Genomic DNA, 25,152 nt, shown 5'->3' on the forward strand with positions numbered 1-25,152 from the left:
CTACTACTACGACTCTGGCTCAATCTGAATCGTCGCACTCTGGCTCCGCTACTGCGGCTGGATGTCTTCTCCAAAGCGTGCGATCATCTCGTACACTGGAAACTGGAGCACTGCACACACCACAGGCCCAATATCAGAATGGCTCAAGGCAGTGTTATTGTGAAGAAGTTAACTATTGCAGCAATAACAGTAGTGAGTATCTTGACTGCAATATTGAGTAAGTAGAGATCTTGCCGTTGTTTAGTTCAGTATTTGTCGGAAAATGCCACGACTTGATAATGGCCCCGAGTCGTATCGAGACTTCCCCAGCCGAACCGCTGCCGCGTCTTCTTCTGGTGGGCGGTCATCTGCTAGAAACCGGTTGAACGCCTTTATTCAAGATAAAATTACTACTGCCAACGGGATGGTACAACTGTTCCTTGATTGGTATAGAGACCAAAGTCTTGCACGGAAAATACTTCTTCAGCTTGCGCTTTTAGCAGAAGTCGTATTTGTGATTCTTGTGTTGATCTACCACAATGACTTCATCCACTTGCTAGATCAACTCTCGGACAATTGGCACAAGTTAAAGTATGGGCAATTGATCCTTTTCACGCTAGTTTTCTTTGTAGGGTTTCCTCCTCTCATTGGATTCTCGGCATTGTCCACCCTCACGGGAATGGTTTACGGATTTCCAAATGGCTGGCCCTTGCTTGCATCAGCATCGATAATAGGATCGTTGGTGTCGTTCTTAGTCAATAGATATTGGCTTCACAGTTATGCCGTTCGTTTAATCAACACAAACGAGACATTCCGTGCTTTCTCAGAAATCCTTAAAGAGGAAAATTCGTTATTCTTACTTGTATTGTTGCGTCTATGTCCTTTGCCCTACTCGTTGTCAAATGGTGCTCTCGCTGCTATTCCTGAGTTGCCCGTATCGACATACACCCTCGCTTCAATTATCACATCGCCCAAATTGCTCATCCACATCTTCGTCGGCTATAAACTCAAGAATATAAGCAATGACAAGACCAGTGTGAGTTCCAAGGTTGTTGATTTCTTGAGTATTTTTGTAACTGGTTTGGCATTCTTACTCGCAACATACTTCATCTACAACAAAATGCAACAGAAGTTGGCCAGCTACCACAGAAATGCCACTAACCCTGTTAATAGCGAGAATTATGACCGTATGATATTTGGTAATTTCGAGGATGATTTGGAGCTAGGCAGCCAGGAATCAGTTGAATTGAACTCTGCTGATTTCGATGCCGACAATTTTATCATAGAAGATGAAGATGAGGACGACGATGGAGGGATCAGACAGTCTTCAGAACCACTTGCAAAGAGTGATAGTACTAAGAAATCAAGTCCCGAACCAAGAACATTTACAATTGATGATGACAACTTGGATTCTGATTTCGATCGTGACGTGACGGTTCTTAGCGCATCAAGCAACAATAGAAATTATTAGAATTGAACAAGTCAGAGCGGTCATTAGGACACCGGTTTAAACAGACATTTTCATGATATTATGACGAATATGGCATCCTCTAAGTCACAATCTGGTCGATGACGTAGTAACAGCAGATAAAATTAAAAGCATTAGTATATAGCATTTATCTATTTAGGTAATTATAGATTTTACCAATAATAGTAATGAATCCTAGCATCATAGAATGCATGTACCGAGTGCTATATGACCATTTAGTTATTAAGAATATATTTTTAGCATCTATATATGGTCAGAACGAATGGGAATCCACCTTTCTTTCTTCAACTAAAAACCCTTATGTATATAATAATTACTCTAAGAATAACAATCTTGTTCTTCTCTTTTCAATCTTATCAGTAGTCGATAAGCCGCCCATCTTTAAATTTCCGTTGGCATCATGGTATCCATCCAATCCTTCTACGATTCTATTTGCATCTTTCTCGCAGAAAATGGAACCGTTTATAACAAAGTAATCAGACTTAATACCATTATGACATTTCTTACATGTCAAGCACTCTAAATGCCACTTCTGTTCCAATTCATTTTCAATACATTCACCCTCAATACCAATAGAACAATTTGTACAAACAGTTCCATTCAATTGATGGTAGTGTGTGAAACAGTAAGGGTGGTCATTTAAGACATAACAGGAGACTTCCTTATTGAATTTGATAGAGCAGTGTTTGTGAGAACATCCAAAGCATGATCTATGCCATTGCCCAGAAAGTTCATCCGTCTTAGAATAAACAGACTTCTGAGATCCCTTAGCATGAGGAAGAACTGCTCCTCCACAACCACGGCAAGGGCCCTCTCCGGCAGCATGCACAATATTAGAGTCTGGGAATAACGACTTCTTCACTGATTCTGTCTTAATAGAATCAGGCTGAGTAATCTTGAAGTTTATATCCTGTAACTCTTGTTCAATGCTGTGATTTTTGGGGCTTAAAGGCTTCACGTATTCTTCCTCTAATTCCTCAGGAAGAAGGTTTCTTGACATGTCAACATAATTCTTAGATGGTGAAGTAGTGGAACTGAATGACTCATCATAGCCGTTCGAATAACCTCTTCTATCAATTGAACCAACGTTTTCTCTATCTTCATTTCTGATCGGAGATCCAGGATTTGAAACTACTGTAGTTGGTGGGACATTAGAATGACGCACAAATAATGGTCTAACTGATTCAAAAGTTGCAGATGCGGAGATGGCATCGAGCTCATCAGAACCTACGCTTCCTGTTCCATCACCACGTCCACTAGCCCTTGCAGGTATGGCATCAACATGTTTGTCTTCATAAACATATGAGTCAGCACTCATGATATTAAACGATGGTACTTCTGGACTCACATATACAGCTGGCTCTATGATATCTCCTGGGCGAACCAAACGAGGAGAGACCATATCATGGAAGTCAGTAGTGGCATGCAAGTCATTGTTATATGGAGTCGTGGGGACGTATTGAGGTTGGTTATTGCTATCCAATGGATCAACGACACTTTCGTGTTTAGTCTCCCTATCCATTTGTGGGCTTGCGGAAGCCTCTTTCTTTGATAAACTGTTATTAACCTTCATGTTATTTAACTGTCTCTCCAATTCCTTCTCGATAGCATCCTCTTCCCTGTCGTGAAATGCTGATTCCTTGGAAATGATGGAACTTACCATAGACATCATACTCTTTCTTTGGTCATCACCATTGTTTTGGGTAGTCAAGAAATCCTGATAATCAGCATTTAAGTTGTTGTCTGACTTCGTAGTTTCATTCTGGAACAGTTTGAATTGAGAAGGTGGCGAAGAAGTTTGGAACGAGGAGTCTTGTGTGTATGAGAAGCGTTCTTCCTTGACAGCATGTGGAATTTCCTTTTCATAAGAGCCATTACTCTCTGCATAGCTATTTTCATTGTGCATCTTGTTGTCAGCAAGATCATCCATGGTTCCGTATTTTGCATTGCCAACAGGATTGAACTTAGCCAACCCGAGCTCAGATGGAGAGGAAGTTGGCAAAGGTGGTGGTGTGTACTGATTAGGAAGAGGAGGAGACTTTGGGGTATACTTCTTGTGTGCCTCTATATCCTTCTTGAAGATATGAAGAGCATTTGAGAGTTTATCATTAGCATCGACTTCAGCATCTACTTCAGAAGAGTTCTGAATCTTGAATTGAGGTACTTGTTGATGTTGCTGTTGACGAGGAGGTGCTTGACCTTGATGCTGTTGAGGATAATGCTGTTGGTTAGGATGCTGCTGAAGATGTTGTTGATTATTATGTTGTCTACGAGGATCGTAACGAGGAGCAATGTTTCCTTGTTGATTTGGTGGAAATGGCCCACTATGTTGCTGGGGACGGATGTGACGATGTTGAGGGTGTTGATTGTAGTGTTGTGGAGGATACTGCTGCTGTTGATGTTGATGTTGATGTTGACGATGCTGCTGTGGTGGGAACTGTCCCTTATGCTGTGGCGGATATTGACCCTTTTGATGTGGTGGGTAGTTACCCCTTTGCAGAGGCGGAAAGTGACCCTGTGGGTGTGGAGGGTATTGTACCTGCTTCTGAGGTGGGTAATGTCCTGGTTGTGGGGGTGGATAGTAACCTTGTTGCTGGATTGGATAGTGACCTTGTTGCTGAGGTGGATATTGACCTTGTTGCTGAGGTGCATGGTGTCCCTGTTGTCTCACATTATGTCTTTGTTGATCTGGAGAAATAAGAGGTGCTGCAAAATTTCTGTGTCCTTGTACATCGTAGTCTTGCGATTGCAAGGACCCTTGGTTTGAATGCTGCAATTTATCTTCTTCAATTGGCTCTTCTTGATGAATCTGAAGGCCCTGCAAAGAGTGAGGAATACTAGAGCTCTTGTTGCTACTATGTATACTATTTTGGCTATGGTGGTCGCTACCAACACTGCTTCCTTTGATGTGAACATACTCTCTCTCGTTACTTTCAAATGATCTATCGAATGAGCGACCACTGCTATTGCTTCTCAGTGCATCATGCTTCGATTGAAGTTCCTCAACTGAGGTATTCTTCGTATCGTCAAACGAGTGATCTTTTGGTGATACGCTGTTTTCTATTTCATTCTCGTTTTCACTGTCAGACAAATTATCTATATCTTCCTCGTTTAAGTTGAGCTTCAAGTTTTTGTAGTTTTTAGTATTGTTTGCAGCAACGTAAGGAGTAGATGATGGACTGAAATCAAAATCTTCTTCCAGAGGAGGAGGTAATGGAGCTGTATGCTGACTTATTATATACTCTTGTGAACTATTGTAATTGTTTGAATGTACATTGTTGTAATGCACATTGTTGTGAGTGTATTGACTCTCTTCAGCAGGAGCAGTCTTTGTCTGGATATGAGTATAGTCGTTGTGTCTAAGCGGATCCGTCATATGGCTCTTCATTGAACGAGGATCCGAGAGCGATCTCGAAGTCTTAGGAGGAGAGTCTGGGTAAGGCATTGCCTTGACGTCACTAAAGGACAGGCTCTTAGCTGATGTTGGAGCTCTGTCGTAGGGGTTTTTGAAATGAGGTTCGCCGAAGTTTGTAGCAGGAGTAGACGAGTAGTCGGAGTTTCTGGTAGAGTTCAATGGAGACGATGTTGAAGACGTTGGCGATATGGAAGACGACTTTGGAGGAGCAAAGTTCTTGGATGTGTTTCCGCTCAGTCTTGATTTGTTAGAGCGACCCGAGTAGATGGAGCCGTTGTCAGCAGACTTCGGAGGCTTGAACACGTCGAAGCCGGCTCTCTCGTAGACACCTCTGTATCTGTGTTCCACTTTGAATGGAGGAAACGGTGAGTCTTGGACTTTAGGGACACTGACATCGGCACGGTTCGCTGACGAGCTGAACGGGTGCATTACTGGCATTCTCATGATGTCGATGGGAAGCAATGGATGTGAGTGGGTGTTATATGAACAAGACGATTTGGCGTCTAAATAGGAGTGTCGAAATGACGATGTTTTTGAAACCGATTTAAGCTATCGAGACGATGAAGAATCGATCAAGGTTTGCGAATGACGAGCGAAAGCACTTCTGAGCGATGCTTGGATTCGGTATTTTGTTGGATGAGCCGGGTTGTATTGGCGGCGGTTGTGATTAGGAATCAATCTGTTTATGTGATTTGCTTGATGAAGTAGACTTTCGGGCAAGCGTTAGATGTTGATAGAAATGATTCTGAAACCAACAAGACGAAAACCACTGAATGAAACAACACGAACTGGTGAACAGAAAGAAAGAAAGAAAGAAAGAAGGAAATAATGTCAAAGGTAACAGTAAAAGAACGGAAACCAAAATACAACAAATAGTTAATATCAAGAATAATAAGAAAATTAATATCAAGAATATTAATAATAATAATAATAATAATAACAAAGTAATAGTAGTAATAAATATCAAGGAATAATAAATATTAATATTAACTCCAAAGCTTCCAGCAGCCGGTTGGACAAGAAAGTGGCAGAAACGATGGAGAAAGAAAAAAATCCAGACTTTATGGTTTCAGTTGTAAAAAAGCGAGTTGTGTGCAAGAACACGACGGAGGGAGAAAGGATGTGTTTGGTATTTGGTGTTTAGTGTTTGGATATGAAAAGTAAGTAGTCAATGCCGACCACCGACAGGATCACGGATCACAAAGCACAAGAAGCACGTACCACAAACAAACTCCAGCACGGACAAAGAATACACACACACACACCACACAACACAAGACGCAATACACAAGAAACACCAGTTTGCGTATACAGAATAGGTAGCGGTAACGGGTATAACTGATACAAGACGTGAGATGAAAGATCTTCCGTGTTGCATATGTAAAAGGTGTACACAGAACAAGATGGGACATGCATTGGTTTTATACGTGTAGAGATAGGGGAGAAGCGTGTGGTTAGAGTAGGAGGGATGGCAGAGATAGAGAGGGAAGACTGTTAGCGGTTTGGAATTAATAATAGCAGCAATGACCGCAATGACAAAAGACAATAATATTAATCATTGGTGATACTGGATAAAAATATTAATAGCAATAATGCTACTGGCATTAAGCTTTGAAAAGAAATTGGCACTGACAATGACAGCGAGTGATAACAAAAAGCAACGACAACAACAACACCACCACCGATACAAAGATCACCTTGTAAATGCAGCATGTGTTGCTTCTAAACTTGGGACAATGGCTCTCGTGGGGGTGGGCTTTCAGATAAACTTTTCGTCATGACGGTGTCAAATAAAATTTTTATCGACCAATACTGAGACTCACCCACTAAATCCTGGCAGTTATCGAACGTTTCACCGGCCAATTCTTGCTGTAACCAGTATCTTTGACACTGTCGCCAGGACGCCGCCCAGCTAATATTGCCGCCAGCTGTCGCCAGCGGTCGCCAAATGCCAATGGGCTGCTAAATCATATAGGGTTGCACAGGAGTGCTCGACACGAATTTTTTTGTCAAAACAGACTGCTCACAATGCGCTGCAAAAAATCGCTTCGCGAAACTTTTCGTGTGTGTTTGTTTTCATTTCCTGTGGGGTTAGCCCCGTTGGGCGGCTAATTATAGTGCAGCAGGTATTTTTCTTAGACAGTACAATCGAGAAAATACGGGCGTTGCAGGGAGGACGCGAATGTCGTAGATCTGGGCATTTTTGGCTTGCAGATGTCGCAGAACCGACAGCGGCTAATTTTGGCAGTCTCCAGGGTATTATGGTGGATGACAGTTAAAGCAAAAAAAATGGTGGGGTACGAGGGGAGGGTGTTGATGACTTGGGAGGGGCAAAATTTGGACTGTTTTGTATTGCCATGAAACGAGATGGGTGAAAGTTGCTATTTTAAGACCAGGAGCCCGTCTCTCCTGCTGCATGCCCTGACCAACCAGCAAGACGACGACGACATCGTCGCTTTTCGTGAAGTCTTCTCTTTCTGGGTGCACCATGCAGGCCAAACGCCTCCTGTGCCCACTTGGCGCACCCTTGTTAAGGACTGAAAGGAGTCGTTCTGGGAGTATGTGTCTTAACACTGCAGACTCGTACCGTTGCCAGGGTCGTAGCACGTCGGCACACGCCATAATAAATGTAGGGCAGGTAGCCATATCATGAGCCTTGGGATCTATTGTTGAAACTAATGCTGGGGGTGGGACCGACCTCTTGCTGTCACGGGATCATATTGCACATGATATATCTCACGTGACCTAAAGTAGCGTGACTTGTATAGCTTGTGTACAGAAAATGAATATAAAACATCCTTGCATCAAAAATTCAGAGAAACATCCATGCATCAATTCTTTAATTTAAATTATAAGCATATATTACATTTGAAATACTTCTAAGTCTCATCTATTCTCTCTAGGCACAAGATAAGATTAAAACGGTACACCTAGTGGTTACATCGGTATGGATAACATCGACCGAGCACTTTTGCTCTCGTTGATAAGCAACAAGCGGTTCACAGTATGGACTAATTCCCCTTCACAGCTTATTAAAGAGTTCGTGAGCTTGGTACTCCACCAGCAGCATCACTTTGAAGATGCAGACATCACCACTATTGATCTCATGGATTGCTTTAAAAATAAAGACGATGCAAACTCAGATATAGAAAGTGATTTGATACTACGAATGACAAATTTCGAAAAGACAAGTTACACCTTTAAGAAAGTGATACTATGGAAGAACTTACAGCATCTTGAACTTAAGCACCAAAAGTGCCTTTATGAATACATAAATAAAATAGACCAATATGATACCAATGCATCTAAATTGCATCCGAACGACATACGCATTAATGACTACATGATTCACAAACCAGACCTTTTTATAATAATCCCGGTGCTAGAGAATAATCTATACCACATTAAAATATACCCGCCACTCAAACAGAAGTTCTGGTTTAGCATCAACTATCAGTTTGAATCTGAACAGCAAGCCGAAGAGGAAGTGACAAAGATCAAACCATTACCGTTCACTCAAGAAAGTTATCAGTTCAATGTGCAATTTCTACGGAAAGAATCAAAGAAGGTCTACATAGCTCCGGATATTAAGAGGTATATATATTCCTTGATAGTTCATACTAGAAACCATCGATTGACCTCTTTGGCCCCCAGGGAGTCGTGGCTACTGACGAGATCTGTGGATGAGTTTAGAGAACTTTGCGTCGCTCTCGTGATCGTCCAAAATTACAATTCAGACGATAAATTTGTCACCCCAGATTTCGTTAAGGTTGCTATGCGTAAAATTGGTTACTGGCTAGTCGATTGGGAATGCAATCCCTTGTTCTCTCCTGATCCGAGTACGAGGGAGGAAAGAAGTGAAGTGGAAGCCGAAAACTTGGAAGAAATAGAGTATCAGAAACGAATTGAAATTAATATGTTGAGTGGACTGTGGTTTGGTAGTGACTACGCTTATGTGGCAAGATATATACAGAAGTCTCGGTCTGTCAGAGATGATAATAGTCCAACGGGCTATAGCAATGTTATTATAGAAGATGTCATATCTAAAGTAAAGCCACCTATTTAGAATCAGGAAAAGCAAAAAATATAAAAAAATAAAAGGACTTGGGGCAATGGGTTAATTTAGTTCAGTATCTTACAAAATTACTGGCAGGGCTAAACAATAAACAATATTTTAAAGATATACAAACACATACAAGGAACAATATAAAGACATAGAAATAAATGTAGTATAGAGCATTTTTAGAAAGTCTATAATTATCAAACAGGACATTATCTTTACTTTTCAATCAATCAATCAATGGGGGTTGGAGTGGTGGTGGTGTACAAATAAAAATGCATTAGTTCTTAATTCGTCAGCTAATAGTTCTTTAGAAACCGTTACCGAAACCAGTGCCAGTTGGTTGGTAACCCAAACCAGTCATGCTTTGACCAAGAGGTCCATTTGTGATCATCAATGGTTGACCAATAACTGGTTGATCTTCACCGTTCTTCTCAGCTTCTTTTCTCTTCTTGAAGTCCTCAAATACTTCATTTAATCTCTTCTGGTTTTCGTAAGCAACTGAGATTTCATATGGCTTGATGAAGTTGCCTAAATTATGTAACCAGGATAATTCAAGAACATAATCATGTGCAATGTACTCATATGATGTGTATAACAAAGCTACGAAACATTCGTGGTTTCCAGTTTCGACGAAGTAGTCTAAGGTCTCGTGGGCAATCTTCTGAGACTTGGAGATAGCCACAGTCTTAATCAAGTCAGGCCATAACTTGTCGTTCTTCAAGATCGAAATGGCCTTGTTGAATTTCTTCTCTTTAGTGTACAAAGTAGCAGAAATTTGTCTGAAGAAGATAAGATCATGGTTCTCCAATCTTTCAGCCAAATCTAACTTGTTAAATCTGTTGTTTGATTCATTCTCAATTGAAGATCTCAAGGACTTGTAATCCTCCTCTTCAATTAACAAGTCGTGGTAGGCCGAGTTAACAACTGAATTATTCTTCTCCAAAACTGAGATTAAGAATGGCTTGATCAATGGCAAGTTGTCAGACTTCACAAAAATTCTTACCACTCTTGGCAAATCTAATTTCGGAGTCAAAACGGATAATAAGTCAACCAACAACGATGGGTTTTCATTCAAGTAGAATTGAATTGCCTTGTAGTAAATTTCCAAATTTGGAGCCTTTACGACAATCTCCTTGAAAGAAGCATGATCAAAGGCAACCTCGGATCTCTCAATCATTGTCAAGGCAGCATTGTCCCATTCCTCGTAGTGGCAGTACAAAAAGATTAATTCTGGGTACAAGTGTGCTTCTTCACAAGCAGTCAACACCTTAGGAATATTAATACGAGACCAGAATAACTTCAAGTGTTCCATCACCTTCTCTGGGCTGTACTTCGAGTACAAGATAGCCAATTCAGTGAACATTCCCATGTGTGCTCTTTCCAAGCCAAGACCGCTTTCAAAGAGAGCAATTAATTCATTGAAGTAACCATTGAATTCATAGGTTTTAACCAACTCTGGAAGCTCTTCGGCGTCAATGATAAGGTTCAAACCACAGATTTGAGCCAAGCGGAACTCCTTGTTTTGAATACATGCACTGTTAACCTCTTTCCAAACATTTGTATTAGAAGCCTTTCTGGCACAGTCGACAGCGCCCTGGTAGTCCTCCAAGTAAACCAAAGTAGTCGCAAGCTTAGAGTATTTGGAAACATTTGAGTACAAAATCTTGGCTGCTTTGTAGTTCTTTGCTTCAAATAACTTGTCACCAATTGATTCCAAATCAGCCACATTGGTTCCACCGACGAAACGTTCGATGTCACTCAATTTGTCCAACGAAGCATAGGCGTGAATCAATGCACCATCAATAAGTGGTTCTCTCAAAGTTTCTCTAGCCATATCCAAGAATGCAATCAATTCTTCTTCCTTACCAGCATGCTCAGCAATTTCAATAACTTGTTCATAGTTCTGAGGGTTCCTAGACTTAACGTAGGAGTCAATGGCCTCTGGAACTCTTAAACCATTCAATTGAGCAGTACCCAATTGATACCACAAATCAGATGTATCGTACTTCTCTGCGTATTGCTCACCTCTGTCTAACGACATGATGTCCTCTACCAATACCTTCATGGCATCATTTCTAAGTTCAAACTTGTCGTAAACCTCAAATGCTTCTTCGTACAATTGGTTATCGATACACAATGGTGCAATTTCTTCTGGGTCGAACTTGTCCAATTTTTCAATATAGTTTGAAACTCTCGAAGAATCGGCCTTGATTGCGGTTAAGATCAACAATCCCTGTAAGGAAGTATTATCATTAAATGGTGAAGGTTCAAGGATAATCTTCTCAAGCAATTCAATCAATTCCTGTTGCAACTCATTCTCCATGAAAGCCTTGACTGTAATAGAGATTGGTTCAGGGTCCGTAAGCTCTGGAATTCCGGTAGAAATAACTTGGTCGACCAATTGTCTTCTGTGGACGTTCTCTTCTTGTAATACCTTGCTCCAGAGTCCGAAATCAGATTTAGCAAGCAAATAACGAGCTTGGTACTTGTACATCTTGTTCTCATTGGTGATGTTGATTAATTCATCATCATTACCACCCTTAGAATATGCGATGTAGGCTAAGTATGGATCTCTCTTCTCACAGTACTTACCAACGGCGAGAGTATCGTAGTTGCTGTTCTCTTGAAGAAACTTTTCTGGAGAGTTGTTAGAGTCAATGTAAATCTTGGCCAATGTATTGTAAACTTCTTGATCATTGGAACCTCCCTCAAGAGTCTTCTCAAGGAATGGAAGAAGGATTTTAAGTCTATTTCTCTTCTCAACCTCGGCTACGAGCTCCTTGATAGGTACTCTTCCAAGTACGGAAAGAAGTAAGTTCTTGATGATGTTCTCATCACAATCTACATCCAATAAACCCGCAACAACTTGAGGTGTGTTGGATGGGTTAACAGATTGAACGTAAACCTCAATAAACTTGAAATATTGGTTCTTGTACAAGTATAAAATCAAGTCGTGAACAAAGTTGAAACGGTCACATACAATAATCAATGGCAATTGGTCATCCAATTTGAACTCCTTAAGGAAGTTCTTGACCTTCTCACCATTGTAGACATTGTTGTCCCTTACAACTCTCTCAATTTCCTTTGTCTGGTTCATCTTTGCAGCTGCTTCAATGTACTTGAAGACAACATCAGCCTCAGGAGTTAAATTGACAATTGACGATAAGTAGTAGTATTCACCTTCAACACACTTGTAGTCTTCAAAAATCTTAATCAACGTCAATGGACCAATCAAGTCAGAGTATTTAGTGGCGACTTGTATGACAACTTGCAAGTTCTGTTGAATGTTGTTACCCAATAATTCCTTCAAACAGGCAACGGACTGTTGGACATTTAATTGGCCAAAGTAAGAAACCAACCAGTCGTTTGGAAGGACATTAGTGTGGACAATAACTCTTTTGATGTCCTTGAGGTCATCGTAGTGTTCCAAAGCTCTTTGAAAAAGACCAGACTTCTCACAGAGTTTACCGATAGTTGGCTTGTCGTAGTGGGAGAACATTTGGTTGCCCAAGATGGCATCAGCAACTTGTGGAGCGTGCAACAAATTGATTTCCAATACCTTGGTCTGTAAGTGGCCCTCAGATGGAGCATCATTCTTCAAGTAATCCAAAAGGAAAGCAGTACCTTGTTGAATGTAATTCTGAGAGAAAAACAAGTCTGCAATATTTTCTGCGTTGATAGGAATCTCTGGGCGTGACAACAATGAAGTTGCAAACTCTGAGGCCTTGTCTGGAGATACTCTGACCAAATTCTGGATCAAGTTGGTGTAATCTGGGGCATAGCCGACCTTTTCACAGTATGGAATAATCTTATCGAACTGACCTAATTCGGCCAAGGATGAAACGACCTTGATGTTGACATTGGCTCTAATGTAAACAGCAAGAGCTAAAGCGGTATCATTGTAGGACTTTACAATATCACCAAGCTCTTCCGATGAAGTCAATTTGTCTTCCTTCAACCACTTTTCAAACAATGGCTTTCTGTCTTGTTGGAGAACTGGTTTGGCGAGTTCGATGGACTCGTACTTGTTAAGAGTTCCTCTATCCAAAAGGGTAGAGAAGTATTGAAGAAGTGGGGATATTTGGCCCGGTTGTGGAGTAATGTGTTTAAGCTTATTGATAGTGTCTTGAGTTCTCAATTGTTCGGACGAAGCAGCAACCTTGGCAGCATTGGCGTAGTCACCTTGACTCAATAAATTCTGGAATTGCTGTTGGAATAAGTTTTCAGCACCAGGGAAACCACCACGCGATGAAAGAGCTAAAGCTAATGGAATATTGGACAACTTCTCCAAAACGTATGGGATGATCTTGTCCTTGGCAACTTCTACACTTAATACTTGACCAGTACGGTTGATAGTAACAATACCAGTGCCATTATTGTAAGCGGCAGCTGTGAAGACTGGGTCAGCTGTGATTCTGTTGACAAATAAGTTGGCACCAGTTTCCATATCGTACAAGTGAATAAAACCATATTTGGTCAACACATAAATGATACCATATTGATCAGAGGCTTGCAAGGAGATTGGGAAATCATTGGCAGCATCTGGAGGGAAGAAAATGTCTACACTCTTCTTCTGGAAAGGAGGGTTTCCGTCAACGTGATCGATCTCGATGATGTGTAAGTTTCCTTGTCCTTGGGCATTCTTGTTACCGACACAGAATACCTTGGTGGGCGTGGAGGCACCAGTAAGACGGATAGAAGCGAATTTAGATACGTGACCTTCAATTGCCTGTGAGACGTTACGGGATCTGGAGTACAATTGGACATGACCAGCAACACGGCCGTCCTCTTGGGCAATTCCGGTAACAGCGAACCAGTTGAGGGCAGGCTCGGCAACGAAATTGATAATCTGGGCATTGTTTAAGGTGTGGTGACGGTCAGTAAGCTTGACTGGGCCGTTGTTGGTACCGTCAAAGACATGCCAGAAGTAGATAGAAGAACCAGTCACAAGACCAAGGTGCTCTTCGGATAACCATTTCCAGAAGACGACTGGTTCGTCCAATGTGAAGGCCTTTAAACGTTCTTTCGATCCCAAGTTGAAGATCTGGAGAGTAGTACCGTTAGCTCTCAACGAGATCACAAACTGAGATGGGTGCATGATAGCGTTGTCGGCGGTCATATTCTTACGAGTGATTTCATTATTGTTCTTGAGGTCGACAATGGCGACGGTGTTTCCGCTTGGTCCGCTTTCACGTACACAAACATAATGGTCTGACTCGAGGGTAGTGGACTTCGAGTCGAGCGAGGAAGGCGATATTCCAAGCGAGGTGAGCTGGGTAAGCTCGGTGAAGTCGATAGGAATGTCACTCATGGCGGCAAGATGGCGCTTGAATTGAGTACAGAAATATCAAGTAAAAGCCGTGTCGATGGTATCAAAAAAATGGCACAGCGGTAAATGGCTCTTGTCCTGGCCCGATTCTGAGAGAAATGGTATTTAGGCTTGTTACTGGACACTGGACAAGCTATATTTCACTCTTCGTCGGTAACTACGTACTGATGGAAAAGGGGGACAATGGGCACGGAAAAAGCGGTCAGCTGGGTGAATCGTTCTGGGTGGAGGTGGGGATGGTGATTGATTGATGATACGTCAGAACTGGACTCAATTGCCTGAAGTAACTCAATGGTTGTAAATCACACACTGGTGTTGATTGATTTGATTGATCCTTGCGGCGACGGTTTCGTCCACGCTGTCCGCATGTCGCGGATGTGGGAGAGGAAAGAGGGACGACATGCGACATTATGTGGACGACATGGAGGAAGAAGAGACATTGTTGGAGGAAGAGGGAGGATAGTGGAGTGAAGAAGTGAAGTAGTGAAGAAGTGAAGTAGTGAAGAAGTGAAGAAGAGTGAGGTAAGGCTGTTGAGCTTGAGCTTGGGGAAAGAGTTTAGAGTTTGTTTTTTTTGCGTTCATTGGTATGTAGTGTCAATCGGTAACTTATAGAACTTCTTTAACTAAAAGTAGAATCTATTTTGGGTGGGTATTCACTGCTCACACTAATTCTACTGTGTGTGGAATAGCATGAAATAGTAGTATCACCTTAAAATATATAGTAAATGTTAGCAGAATATTCAACATTATTGATTTCTTTTCTAAGAGATGGTGTAAAACTAGGCTCTTCTTTACTCACCTGCACTATTCATCTCAAAACACTCCCGGTTCCATTAATTTCTTACAGAGTCTAACTCATACGGAAATACATACACTAAATCTACTCACTCTCCACTTACCACTTACTCACTGACAACTCAAACACTAACGACCAACTCACAACTCACCACTCACCACCCACTTCTAGCACTGTTCTGGAACCCTCCATTTGCGGCCATTCTTTCTGTGCAGAAAAATGTCGCAAAAAACTCGAATGCGTGTCCGAACCAACCGTCCCCTACTGTGGTGGGGTAGTGCCCCTATTGTTAATGGTTACATTGTGTGAGCTTATTGCAAGTTGTATAACCGGAGGGAAAGATTCTCCGTGTGAAAATATGTAAAATTGTACAAGGTTAATGTAAGGACAGGTCATGTAATAGCTAAAATGCGAAGGTTAGAAATGGTTAGATTGGTAAGCGTCTTCTCTATTTTTAGCTGTGGTAGTGGGTCCTGGTACTGGCGGGTGATGGTACTCGGGTGTTAGTAGTGGCGGTGTATATTTTGGGAGTAATTTGGGGCTTTACCATGCAGTAAGTTAGCAGTACTTTGAATGAAATTTTTCATTTGCACCTTTGGTAGTCCATAGACTGATCTGCAACCTGCTACAATTGAATTAATACAAGAGAACTGTTGTCTATGTTGGCTATTTTTGACATCATACACAATTTAATGCTCTCTCGGATATTAGACATTATGTAGTATGTATTGTTGGTATACAAAAGCTTAAAGTTGATGTTGCAAAAGTCGGTTTTGGATCTATGCGGTATTATATGTTATTTTGTTTATTACAATAGTCGGGATTGGATCAATTTGTGTTTTACAGAAGTGGTTTTGGATCTCCAGGATATTCCTATGGATATCATTATATCATTACAAAAGTCGATCTTATACAAAAGTGGTTTTAGCTCTCTCCACCGTATCATATAGTACATATTAATATTATTACAATAGTTGGTTTTGGATCATATGGTGAAAGACTTTCCGAAAGTTTTTCAACAAATCCTCTATGGCCGAATCTTTAAGAATGCTCTCACAGATCAAGGCATGATTCTTCTTCCCATTGACATCTACCAAGTCGATCTTCGCTACCTCTATCGTGTTATCATTACACAAGAGCTCGATCTGGTGCGGTTTTTTAGTCAAGCTGTTTCTATTAAGTACCGTAAATTTGACTCTTTCACACTTCAAATCCTTATCAATATTGGTTATTATTCTCTTTGGCTTGGAGCCTTTCACTCCGAGGCTCTCTAAAGTGAGCGAAAGAAGCAGCTCCAACTTATCCAGTTTGTACTGAATTTTTGTGAGATAATCACGTACCGATAACGCAAACTCAGTAATTGCTTGCTGCTCGTTACTATTCTCTAGCTGTTTTTTCAATTCCTCGATAGGCAAATACACTGGTAAGGTATGTCTATATAGAGTCCACTTCTTCACAGTAGCTTGTTCTTTATCTACAAAGGCAACTTTTCTGAGAATTGCATAGTGTGGGGACAAGAACACCCTTTTGGTGTGAGCAAACATATCAAACCTTATGCCGAAGATCTCGTCTTCGGGGTTCAATAAATACTTGTTTATGGGGAACGCAGTTACGCCTGCTAGCCTGAAGATATTCTCATATAGAATATTCTCTTTCAAGTCAACCAAGCGCTCTGCTTTTGCTAAAATATCGTTTGTAACACGGTCGACTTTAAGTCGTTTTCTGTTGGCGTCAGAAGACGTAGATTCTGATTCGGTTCCAGGCTGGAAGAAACGACTAATCGATGCATCGAAATGCTCGTGTCGTATTATCTCCGGGATTTCACTATTGTAGTTGTCGACCGTTTTACTCTTTCCATGGCGGTTTTCAATTGCCAGCTCGTCTTCTTCTTCAATTGTTATTGCTTCGCTTTGTAAAAGCTGTAGTTCTGAAGCTAGAAGTGTTTTCTCTGCTTCCAAATTCTTCAATTCTGATTGTAGCGATAGAATATCACTTCGTATGTCGGCGATTTCCGAATCCAATTGGGCAGCATTCATCTGGGTATGCTGAAGAGAGGCAATCTACAAACCAAAGGACTCTAAGATATAAATAGATACCCTCTAAATGAACACTATACACCTATTCTTCTGCTTTCTTCTTAAGCGCTAATCAGAGTTTGTTTACATATTGTCACGTGATATTTAACTCAGATCAAAGAATAGGAATAATTCCGGGGTCGGTCGGTTCTTCATGACGCGTTTACGTTGTCAAGAAGTCGTTACTGACCGTTTGTTCAAGAAGTGGTGGTAGTGGAAAGAGGGTTATAAATGTGTGTTTATGAGAGTTCCGTAATTTGAACTGAGCTCATTGTAGAGTTGCAGCCTGGGAATTTTATCTATTTTCACATACTTGTATCTTGCGCAGTAGTATTAATGGGATATTAACGAATTCAAATACGAATCAGATATGTTTATGCTAATATGTATCTGGTAATATAAATAGTATAAATCTGGTAATATAAATCTGGTAGTAAGAATCTGCTAATATAAATCTAGTAATAAGAATTGCTTAATAAGAACTTAATAAGAATTGCTAATAAGGATTGCTAATAAGGATTGCTAATAAGAATTGCTAATAAGAATTGCTAATAAGAATTGCTTAAAAAGAATTGCTAAAATAAATCTGCTAATAACAATTGCTAATGAGAACTACTCCATCTACGGCTATCCCACACAATCCACCCTCCACCCTCCCCATTAACTTCTACCCTTTCACCCACTCTTATCTCTAATAATAGAACCCAATCATTTTATTATATATCTAATAATATCACATTCTCTCCCATACACCACCCCATACTTAAGAGCCACTCTCATACACTCTCATACTGACCTGAGCCTCAGTTCCGACCGGTACTTTGTTTCCCTCGGTGGCCTGTGCAGTCCCAATATCGGAAGCCGTTTTATTGTCTCTTGTAGTTGTTAGTTGTCATATGTTACTTTTGTTTTCAGATGTTGTCAAGGTATTCTTATTATAAGGAGGTATCAGTTAGAACGTAGCCATCAGTTTGGAACCGACAGCAAGCGATTTACAGAGAAATCTTATCAATTCCCTGTCGAAATCATGAGTCTTCGCTTTGCCAATGTGTACTGGTCTTCAGACTTAAGCACAAGCATTGATCGGATCAACGAACAGCTGACTCGTTCTCTCCAACAACTCCACGAATTGAGAAAACTAGTGTTCAATTATATGAACTATTACCACCTGAATAGTCAATATTTGAACAAATTGAGCATTGATTCCTATGGTTTGGAGAGTCTGTTTCGCCCTTATGATCGTGAAAGTAGTACCATCAGTCGTACAATTCCTGGTAGAATTGTAAGTTCAGGTCCAAGACTGTTCAGAGGAGAGAACTATGTAGAAAAAGTGGAGTCAGATGGAACTCTGGACTCGAATGGTAAAAGTGAAAAACAATTGCCGAATCGCCCTCCTGTTTACATCGACACTGCATTTCTTCTCTATGTCCACAATATGACAGATGAATCCAACAAATTGATGATACTAGCATCCGTGATTGACAAAGAAGTGTTGGATAAAATAACTGCGTTTTTAAAGCACTACGAACCAGAGGTGAAAAAGTATGTTCTGGATTTGGAGGAAATTTACGAAGACTATAAATCAGTTTACTATAAAGTGGACAAATTGAAGCGAGAACATGAAGAAGTGGCCCGCCTAAAGGAATTCTCAGAGTCTGAACCAAAGGAAGCCAAAACTAAGAAGGATATCACTGCTGGAAGTGGATCTGATCAAGATACCGCTCCCTCGACTCCTTTCTCGACTCCAATGAAGAATAGTACTCCATCGACTTCCACTACGTCAAATGAAAAGTCTTTGGATGCCTCTTCTTCCGACAACGAACCTGAAAAAAATGAAGTTCTCCACCAAGAAGAATCATCTTCAGCATTGAATGAAGTGAAATCTCCCGAACACGAATTTGAGTTTCCTCTTTTCATAGGAACTGTTCGTTTGGAGAATATAGAAGAACTCTCGCTGTTAATTTCAGGATTGGTGGAAGGCATCCCAACTGTTAAGCGTTCGATTCCTATTCCGGGGTATAGAAATGAAATCTTCAGCAGTGATCTGTTGTGCTCTCGTCTACTTAAGGCTCGTCCTAGAGGTATCGATCCAAGTCGTCTTAAGTTGGAGAAATTTGGCCAATCCCTTATAGACCTTAAACTTATAACTGGAACTGGATTTTTGGGAGCAAAGAAGTTCAAGAGTGAAGGTATGTGGTTTGAGTGGTCTGATTTGGCCATTTATGTCTCCACATATGATCCGGCTGCTCAAAAAGAAATTGCCGCATCCTCCCCTATCGCTAGCCCAAAACCAAAGCCATTGCCCAAACTTCCAATTGAGGAGACAACGTCCAAATTCATGAATGAAATGGCCCATAACACAACGAAGAGATTTAATGGATTGTTAAACACTGTAAAGGTATCACTCATGAAGACAAATTTAAGCGATCATTTGATAGATGTCGAAGAGAAGTATGACGACTGTTACTTGGAACTTCAAGAGTTGAAACATATTTTTGACCGTGAATTGGCATCCAGATTAGAACGTTTAGAGCGTTTTGAGAAGCTCAGAATTGAGCTCACCTATAAGAGTTTGGCAAAACTCCTGGAGGTTATTTATAATTTTTCTTTGGGTACTACGAACCGACTTCATGAGATGGCTACAGATTTTATTAATAGAGTCAACAAACCTGAAAACTATGCCAGAGATTTTGAGAAGTTAATTGCAGATTTCAGTACGGGTATATACTTTCCAACTTTGTTGCCAGGAAGTCAAAACCCAACTCAAAACAACAACCACTTCCAAAACCTCAAACATCAATTTAATTTATTCAAAGATATTCCACTTCAGCTCAGTCTTGGTCAAGACGAATCAAAGGACGATCTATTAAGTATCTCCTCTGTTCCTATTTTCCTTTACAAAATTGTAAAGCAGACTGAAGAAAAGAGCGCTATAGAGGACAATGTGGAAAACATATGGTTGAGTCCCCTAGACCATCAGGATTATTGGAACATAAAGGAAAAGGTTATTCATGCAATCAATGGATATGAGCAATCAGGTGATATATCTAGTGAAGTAGACGTCGAACTTGGCCTCATCAATACGTCACTTAATCTTTTGAATGAGGAAGCCCTATTCACCTCTATCAATTTTCTAAAGAATTGGCTCTTAGAAATCAGTGACTCGTTAATTCCTTGCGTTGTATTCGATTCCCTCACGAGTCTATATAAGCTGCAATCCCCCAAATTCGAAAAGGTGGACAAAATTTCCGATCTAGTGAGAATTCTTGGCTCAATACCGAGAAGCAATTTAGCTTCCTTGATTTATATTCTTGAGTATATTTCGACCGTATTTGAGTTAGGTCAAATATCAAGTTATGAGCTCTCAGATGAAATTCAAGAAGGTTTGGATCATGACGATAATACTGAGAAGCTACAGGAAGTTTCGCAGAAATTAAACTCAATGGATTCCATTGGAGCTGTGCCGTTTGTCCATCTTATATTTAGGCCCTCTGTGACTAAAAATTCCGGAGGATTCAAGCCACCATTGGATTTATACGTTGAACTTCTTGCTCATTTGTTGAGTGTCACGACTCGAATCAGTCTATTCAAGACTCTAGTTGATAGGGAAAAAAGCTTTTTGGCGAAAAAAGAGAACGAGAAAATGGCTGTGAAAAGGCACTCTGCTCCACTTCCACCCGTGCCAACAATTCTGGCACCGCCAGAATCACCACCAACACCTACAAAGTCATCTAAGATACCTGTGAACGTTTCTCCCTCCAGAAATCAAATTCCACTCAACGGAGACAACTTCACCTTGCGTCCGTTCAGAACGAAACCTACGCCTAACCCATCTCCACATACATCGCCTACTCATACACCAAAGAGTTCTCTTGACTTCACAAATGACGGCGAATTGAAGCCGTCCAATTTAGGATTGCCCAGGCTAACGAAGCCTCGAAGCCGAAGCCCAAGTTTGAACTTCGCCCCTCCCACAATCGATGTAGAGTTTGAGGAGAAATAGATTAACTAGAGATTTGGAATTTAATATTCTGTACGTTAAATAATATGTATTCGTGAGCTCGTGATAAAGTGGACTATGTATATGAATAATGATAAAGTTATATCAAAATTTTTGGTGAGGATGCCCGTTAGCAATCCGTTCTTCTCGCACGAGGCCTGTCATGGTTACTCTCTGTACTTTCCTCAATTGCTTCACACTGAACATGAGTAAAAGCAATAACAGTATGGAACTTACGATCACAACAAGTTCGAAACCGCCGTCTATCTCTTCTATAAAATTCTCCAAGTTCATTCCATATACGGCGGCACAATATAACGCTATACCCATCGATAACAACCCTGTGGAAAACTTAAGTCCTAAAAGCATAAGTTCATTTCTGTTTGAATCTAGAATGATGAGGATGATCTCTTCTGTAGTCTTGATTTGAGAAATCAAGTTTTCAACAGTTTGGACGATCTCATCACTAGTCTTGTAGTATGATTCCAATAGTAACTCTACTTCAGCGTGGTTGCTTCCGGTTCTAGGTGTGCCGTTATGGATATCCGTCAAATGCAATGCATTCAATTCGTCATCTTGCTGCAAAATGTCATCAATAAGGTCACGAATCAATGATGCTTTCTGATTGAATTGAGTTATTTTCTTTGACTGGATTAATAAATATCTCAACTTACTTCGTTCAATGGACTCTTCTAAACCATTCAAGATGTTTTGCAAAACTGTCGTATGGACTTTCATTTCTGTTGTTAAATTCGACATCACATGAATTAAAATAGCTTCTAGAGCACGGATTTCATACGGTAATGATTCTCCATCATTTCCAGTCCCTTTGAGTCTTTCAGTCATATCCTTGAGGAAAAGGGAATGTGAATGTGATTCATTTAAACCGCCACCTGATGAAGATGAGTTACGAGAAGAGTCAAATATAGCAACCATGTCGTACTTTATCAAAGCTCGAATGTTGAGCAAGTTTAGTAAAATTCCATTGGACCTTATGACGATCGAAGGAACGATATCCACGTTGATATTAGCAGAAGAATTGGATCCAATACCGTGTTGGTGCCGGGATATCTTTCTGAAATCACGGGATGCTAGATTATAGTTTTTCATGAAATCAGACCTTCTGATCTCTTTTCCGTGTTGGACCATGTTTCCGTCCTTGTCGAATACCGTGCATCGTATCAAGTCGCTGTCGCTTCCTTTAGGCGATGTCAAGCTCTTTGCAAGGAGAACGTCGTGGAATGAATCTGGTTGAAGACGGCAACTTGAACATGAAAATGGTCTGTAATGGCGCGGTATACTCTTCAATCCGCCAGCAACCCCGGTTTTCCATCCTCGGCTTCTCCAGCCCATTCGAAATATATTCATGGCGAGCTATCAATAATTATTATTAAGCCCACACAGATATCTTCTGCACCTTTGACAGCTATTTCTGATACACTCTTCACATCGGGAAACTACTTCCATCCATCACTCTCTTAACCGTTATTGCAGTTTAAGAAGGTAGTGCTTCCATCTGCAGTGCCCAATATTCCAAAAGTAGGAACGGAAATGCGACTTGTTTGACGGCATATTCTCTGCAGTACAGAAAATATAGGCTCTGTTTGCAATGTTTACGTATTTATAAATGCTAATTAGCAACTTAATGAATAGATGGTTAAAGTCGATATTGAGACATTAAGAGAAGTTAGACGAAATACCTCGGAGATATTAAAAATATAATTGTATCTGGTTTGTTTTCTTTACAGAAACATTGTATTTATAGTTATACATTAGCTGGCCGTAGGTGTAAGTTGTTGTCTGTCTGGTTGTCAACAGCGTTGCTTTACACATGATAGACCGCATAGTATCGGCTGAGGAGTTGGAGGTTTGCGAGGAAGTGGGAAGAGGTGGATTCGGAGTGGTATATAGGGGGTTAATTAAGGCCAACAACAAGGAGGTCGCCATTAAGCAGATCGACCTAGAAAATGACCAAACGGACATTTTCGAGATCAACAAGGAAATTCAGATCATCTCAGAATGTCGATTGGACCAAATAACACGGTATCTAGGTTGTTTCGTGAAGCATTACAAACTCTGGGTTATCATGGAGTTTGTGAATGGTGGATCGTTGTGGGATCTCTTGAAACCAGGTCCCATAAAAGATGAGAGGACTATACTGTTAATCATTCGGGAAATATTGCTTGCACTCGAGTACTTGCACAGCCAAGGCAAAATCCATAGAGACTTGAAATCTCAGAATATCTTATTGAGTAAACTGGGTGAAGTGAAATTGACTGATTTCGGAGTCTCAACCCAGTTGTCGTCCAATTTCTCTCGAAGAAACACGACTGTTGGAACGCCATATTGGATGGCTCCTGAAGTGATCTTGAATAACAACGGAGGGCATAGTTTTAAGGCTGATATATGGTCCTTAGGTTGCTGTGCATATGAGATATTCAACGGGAAGCCACCATTGCAGAACCAATATCCACCAATGAAAGCTCTTAGGCAGATATCGAAATGTCAACAAGACCAAGACTTCTTGGGGTTAATTGGGTTGAGTGGTATGGATATTTCATACCAGTTCAAGGACTTCTTGGCTATGTGTTTTGTCGTAGACACCAGAGAGAGGTACTCGGCCACAAAGTTATTGAACCACAAATTTATTACTAAGTACAAGAATGTTGTGGATAAACCGAAGTTGATTAAAAGATTAATAACAAACAAGCAATTATGGGATCAAGAGAATCATATCACCAAGTCGCATAATTTCTACGTTCCTACAGAAATTGCATTGAACCAAAAGAAGTGGAATCAAGAAGAAGCAGAAGTTGGAACGGAAAGAACAATTCAATTTGACCTTAGTCTGATCCATTATGATTCGCCACCTCAGACTACGTACCCTTCCAGTCCCTCCTCTTCAAAACGATCGACTACACGAGAATCATCGTTTTCTCCTCCAGCTTCTACAGTTGGAGATACGGAGAAACCAAATGCTCTTGAGTACCCCAATGAAATCAAAAATGTCACCAATGCCAGCACAAAGCAGGACTACGTTGCAAACGGCCTCCGGCCAGATTTCATACGCATTTTAAACAAGGTCTTTCATAAGCTCGAAACAAAGAATACTTTAACTACTGAGCAGTACGACAATATTGTGTCACTTAATAGAATTCTATTGGAATTACTCTGTTTCGCCCAATACACTGAGAATCAGGAACAAATCCACGCCAACAAGAAGATACTTGTTTTCCAATACTTGAAGTACTTCTTGAAGGAAGTTACCAAATCATCAAGCGAATCGGCATACCATGCCACACTCAATGCAAACTCAAGGGTCATGTTGCAAAGACTAATTATCCCATCTAATTTTTCGATTCAAAACAGGAGTGTTTTGGGAGCAGCGGAGACAGCATTTACGACAATGGACCGTCCTCGGACATATTCTGAGTTTGACGAGATTGAGCACAGTTTGTTTGAATCATGGATCGATAAAATGAAGGAAAAGGGAAAGTCTCCTTAGACACTAATACCGAATTTCACGAGAGCACGACAAGTCACGAAGCTATGACTAATAATATACTATTTATTTTCAAAATATTTATCAGAACTCTGTATATACAAGGATATATACGTTTAAATTAATTTGTGGTGGAGATGTGCAAAGTTTCACATTGTATGGCAATGGATATGCATTATTTTATTCTGCTCTAAGATAAAAGAATCCTTGATTGCAGCTATATAGAATACGATATTTCAGTTAGAAATAGGTACTGTTCAGAGGGCCACACCACTTAATGGATTCTCCCTCTTTCCACTCCGTTTCAATAGTCGTTTTACCAACCTCTTAACCATCACCTCTATACCACTCTTAACACCCTCTCTTTCCCTCACCTCACACGATCGCCATTTTTCGCAATCAAAAAGATTCACCCTCTACACTGCGGTATGGGTCCGTTACCCCATTAGGATGTAAGCAACGTTCAGAACGCATTTTTCATTACGGCGTATAAAATGAAGAGTT

General features: G+C 40.6%; 8 protein-coding genes across 8 annotated transcripts; 4 read left to right on the forward strand and 4 right to left on the reverse strand. All coding sequences in view use genetic code 12, as the record gives it.

The window, feature by feature from the left end:
* The first annotated feature begins 9 nt into the window (after positions 1-9).
* On the forward strand, positions 10-1,693 carry RJT20DRAFT_29632 (uncharacterized protein). Its single transcript, XM_064919592.1, has one exon. The coding sequence runs from the start codon at positions 263-265 to the stop codon at positions 1,448-1,450; it is 1,188 nt and encodes a 395-aa protein (XP_064776256.1). The 5' UTR covers positions 10-262; the 3' UTR covers positions 1,451-1,693.
* A 1-nt stretch (position 1,694) lies between these two features.
* Positions 1,695-5,492, reverse strand: RJT20DRAFT_29625 (uncharacterized protein). The gene has a single exon (XM_064919591.1). The coding sequence runs from the start codon at positions 5,325-5,327 to the stop codon at positions 1,782-1,784; it is 3,546 nt and encodes a 1,181-aa protein (XP_064776257.1). The 5' UTR covers positions 5,328-5,492; the 3' UTR covers positions 1,695-1,781.
* Positions 5,493-7,698: 2,206 nt separating this feature from the next.
* RJT20DRAFT_126151 (uncharacterized protein) lies at positions 7,699-9,067 on the forward strand. The gene has a single exon (XM_064916677.1). The coding sequence runs from the start codon at positions 7,831-7,833 to the stop codon at positions 8,947-8,949; it is 1,119 nt and encodes a 372-aa protein (XP_064776258.1). The 5' UTR covers positions 7,699-7,830; the 3' UTR covers positions 8,950-9,067.
* CHC1 (clathrin heavy chain) lies at positions 9,068-14,545 on the reverse strand. Its single transcript, XM_064916678.1, has one exon. The coding sequence runs from the start codon at positions 14,255-14,257 to the stop codon at positions 9,254-9,256; it is 5,004 nt and encodes a 1,667-aa protein (XP_064776259.1). The 5' UTR covers positions 14,258-14,545; the 3' UTR covers positions 9,068-9,253.
* Positions 14,546-16,028: 1,483 nt separating this feature from the next.
* Positions 16,029-17,164, reverse strand: CTF5 (Ctf5p). Its single transcript, XM_064919594.1, has one exon. The coding sequence runs from the start codon at positions 17,105-17,107 to the stop codon at positions 16,037-16,039; it is 1,071 nt and encodes a 356-aa protein (XP_064776260.1). The 5' UTR covers positions 17,108-17,164; the 3' UTR covers positions 16,029-16,036.
* Positions 17,165-18,062: 898 nt separating this feature from the next.
* RJT20DRAFT_126155 (uncharacterized protein) lies at positions 18,063-21,260 on the forward strand. The gene has a single exon (XM_064916679.1). The coding sequence runs from the start codon at positions 18,174-18,176 to the stop codon at positions 21,147-21,149; it is 2,976 nt and encodes a 991-aa protein (XP_064776261.1). The 5' UTR covers positions 18,063-18,173; the 3' UTR covers positions 21,150-21,260.
* RJT20DRAFT_92180 (uncharacterized protein) lies at positions 21,252-22,499 on the reverse strand (the record flags this gene model as incomplete). Its single annotated transcript, XM_064921418.1, has 1 exon — positions 21,252-22,499. One exon carries the CDS (start codon positions 22,497-22,499, stop codon positions 21,252-21,254), a length of 1,248 nt encoding a protein of 415 aa, XP_064776262.1.
* Positions 22,500-22,790: 291 nt separating this feature from the next.
* Positions 22,791-24,791, forward strand: RJT20DRAFT_126158 (uncharacterized protein). Its single transcript, XM_064916680.1, has one exon. The coding sequence runs from the start codon at positions 22,978-22,980 to the stop codon at positions 24,649-24,651; it is 1,674 nt and encodes a 557-aa protein (XP_064776263.1). The 5' UTR covers positions 22,791-22,977; the 3' UTR covers positions 24,652-24,791.
* Positions 24,792-25,152: the final 361 nt, after the last annotated feature.

The sequence above is a fragment of the Scheffersomyces xylosifermentans genome, assembly GCF_036884685.1.
Source record: "Scheffersomyces xylosifermentans strain CBS 12540 chromosome Unknown RJT20scaffold_2, whole genome shotgun sequence".
In the NCBI taxonomy this organism is placed as follows: domain Eukaryota; kingdom Fungi; phylum Ascomycota; class Pichiomycetes; order Serinales; family Debaryomycetaceae; genus Scheffersomyces; species Scheffersomyces xylosifermentans.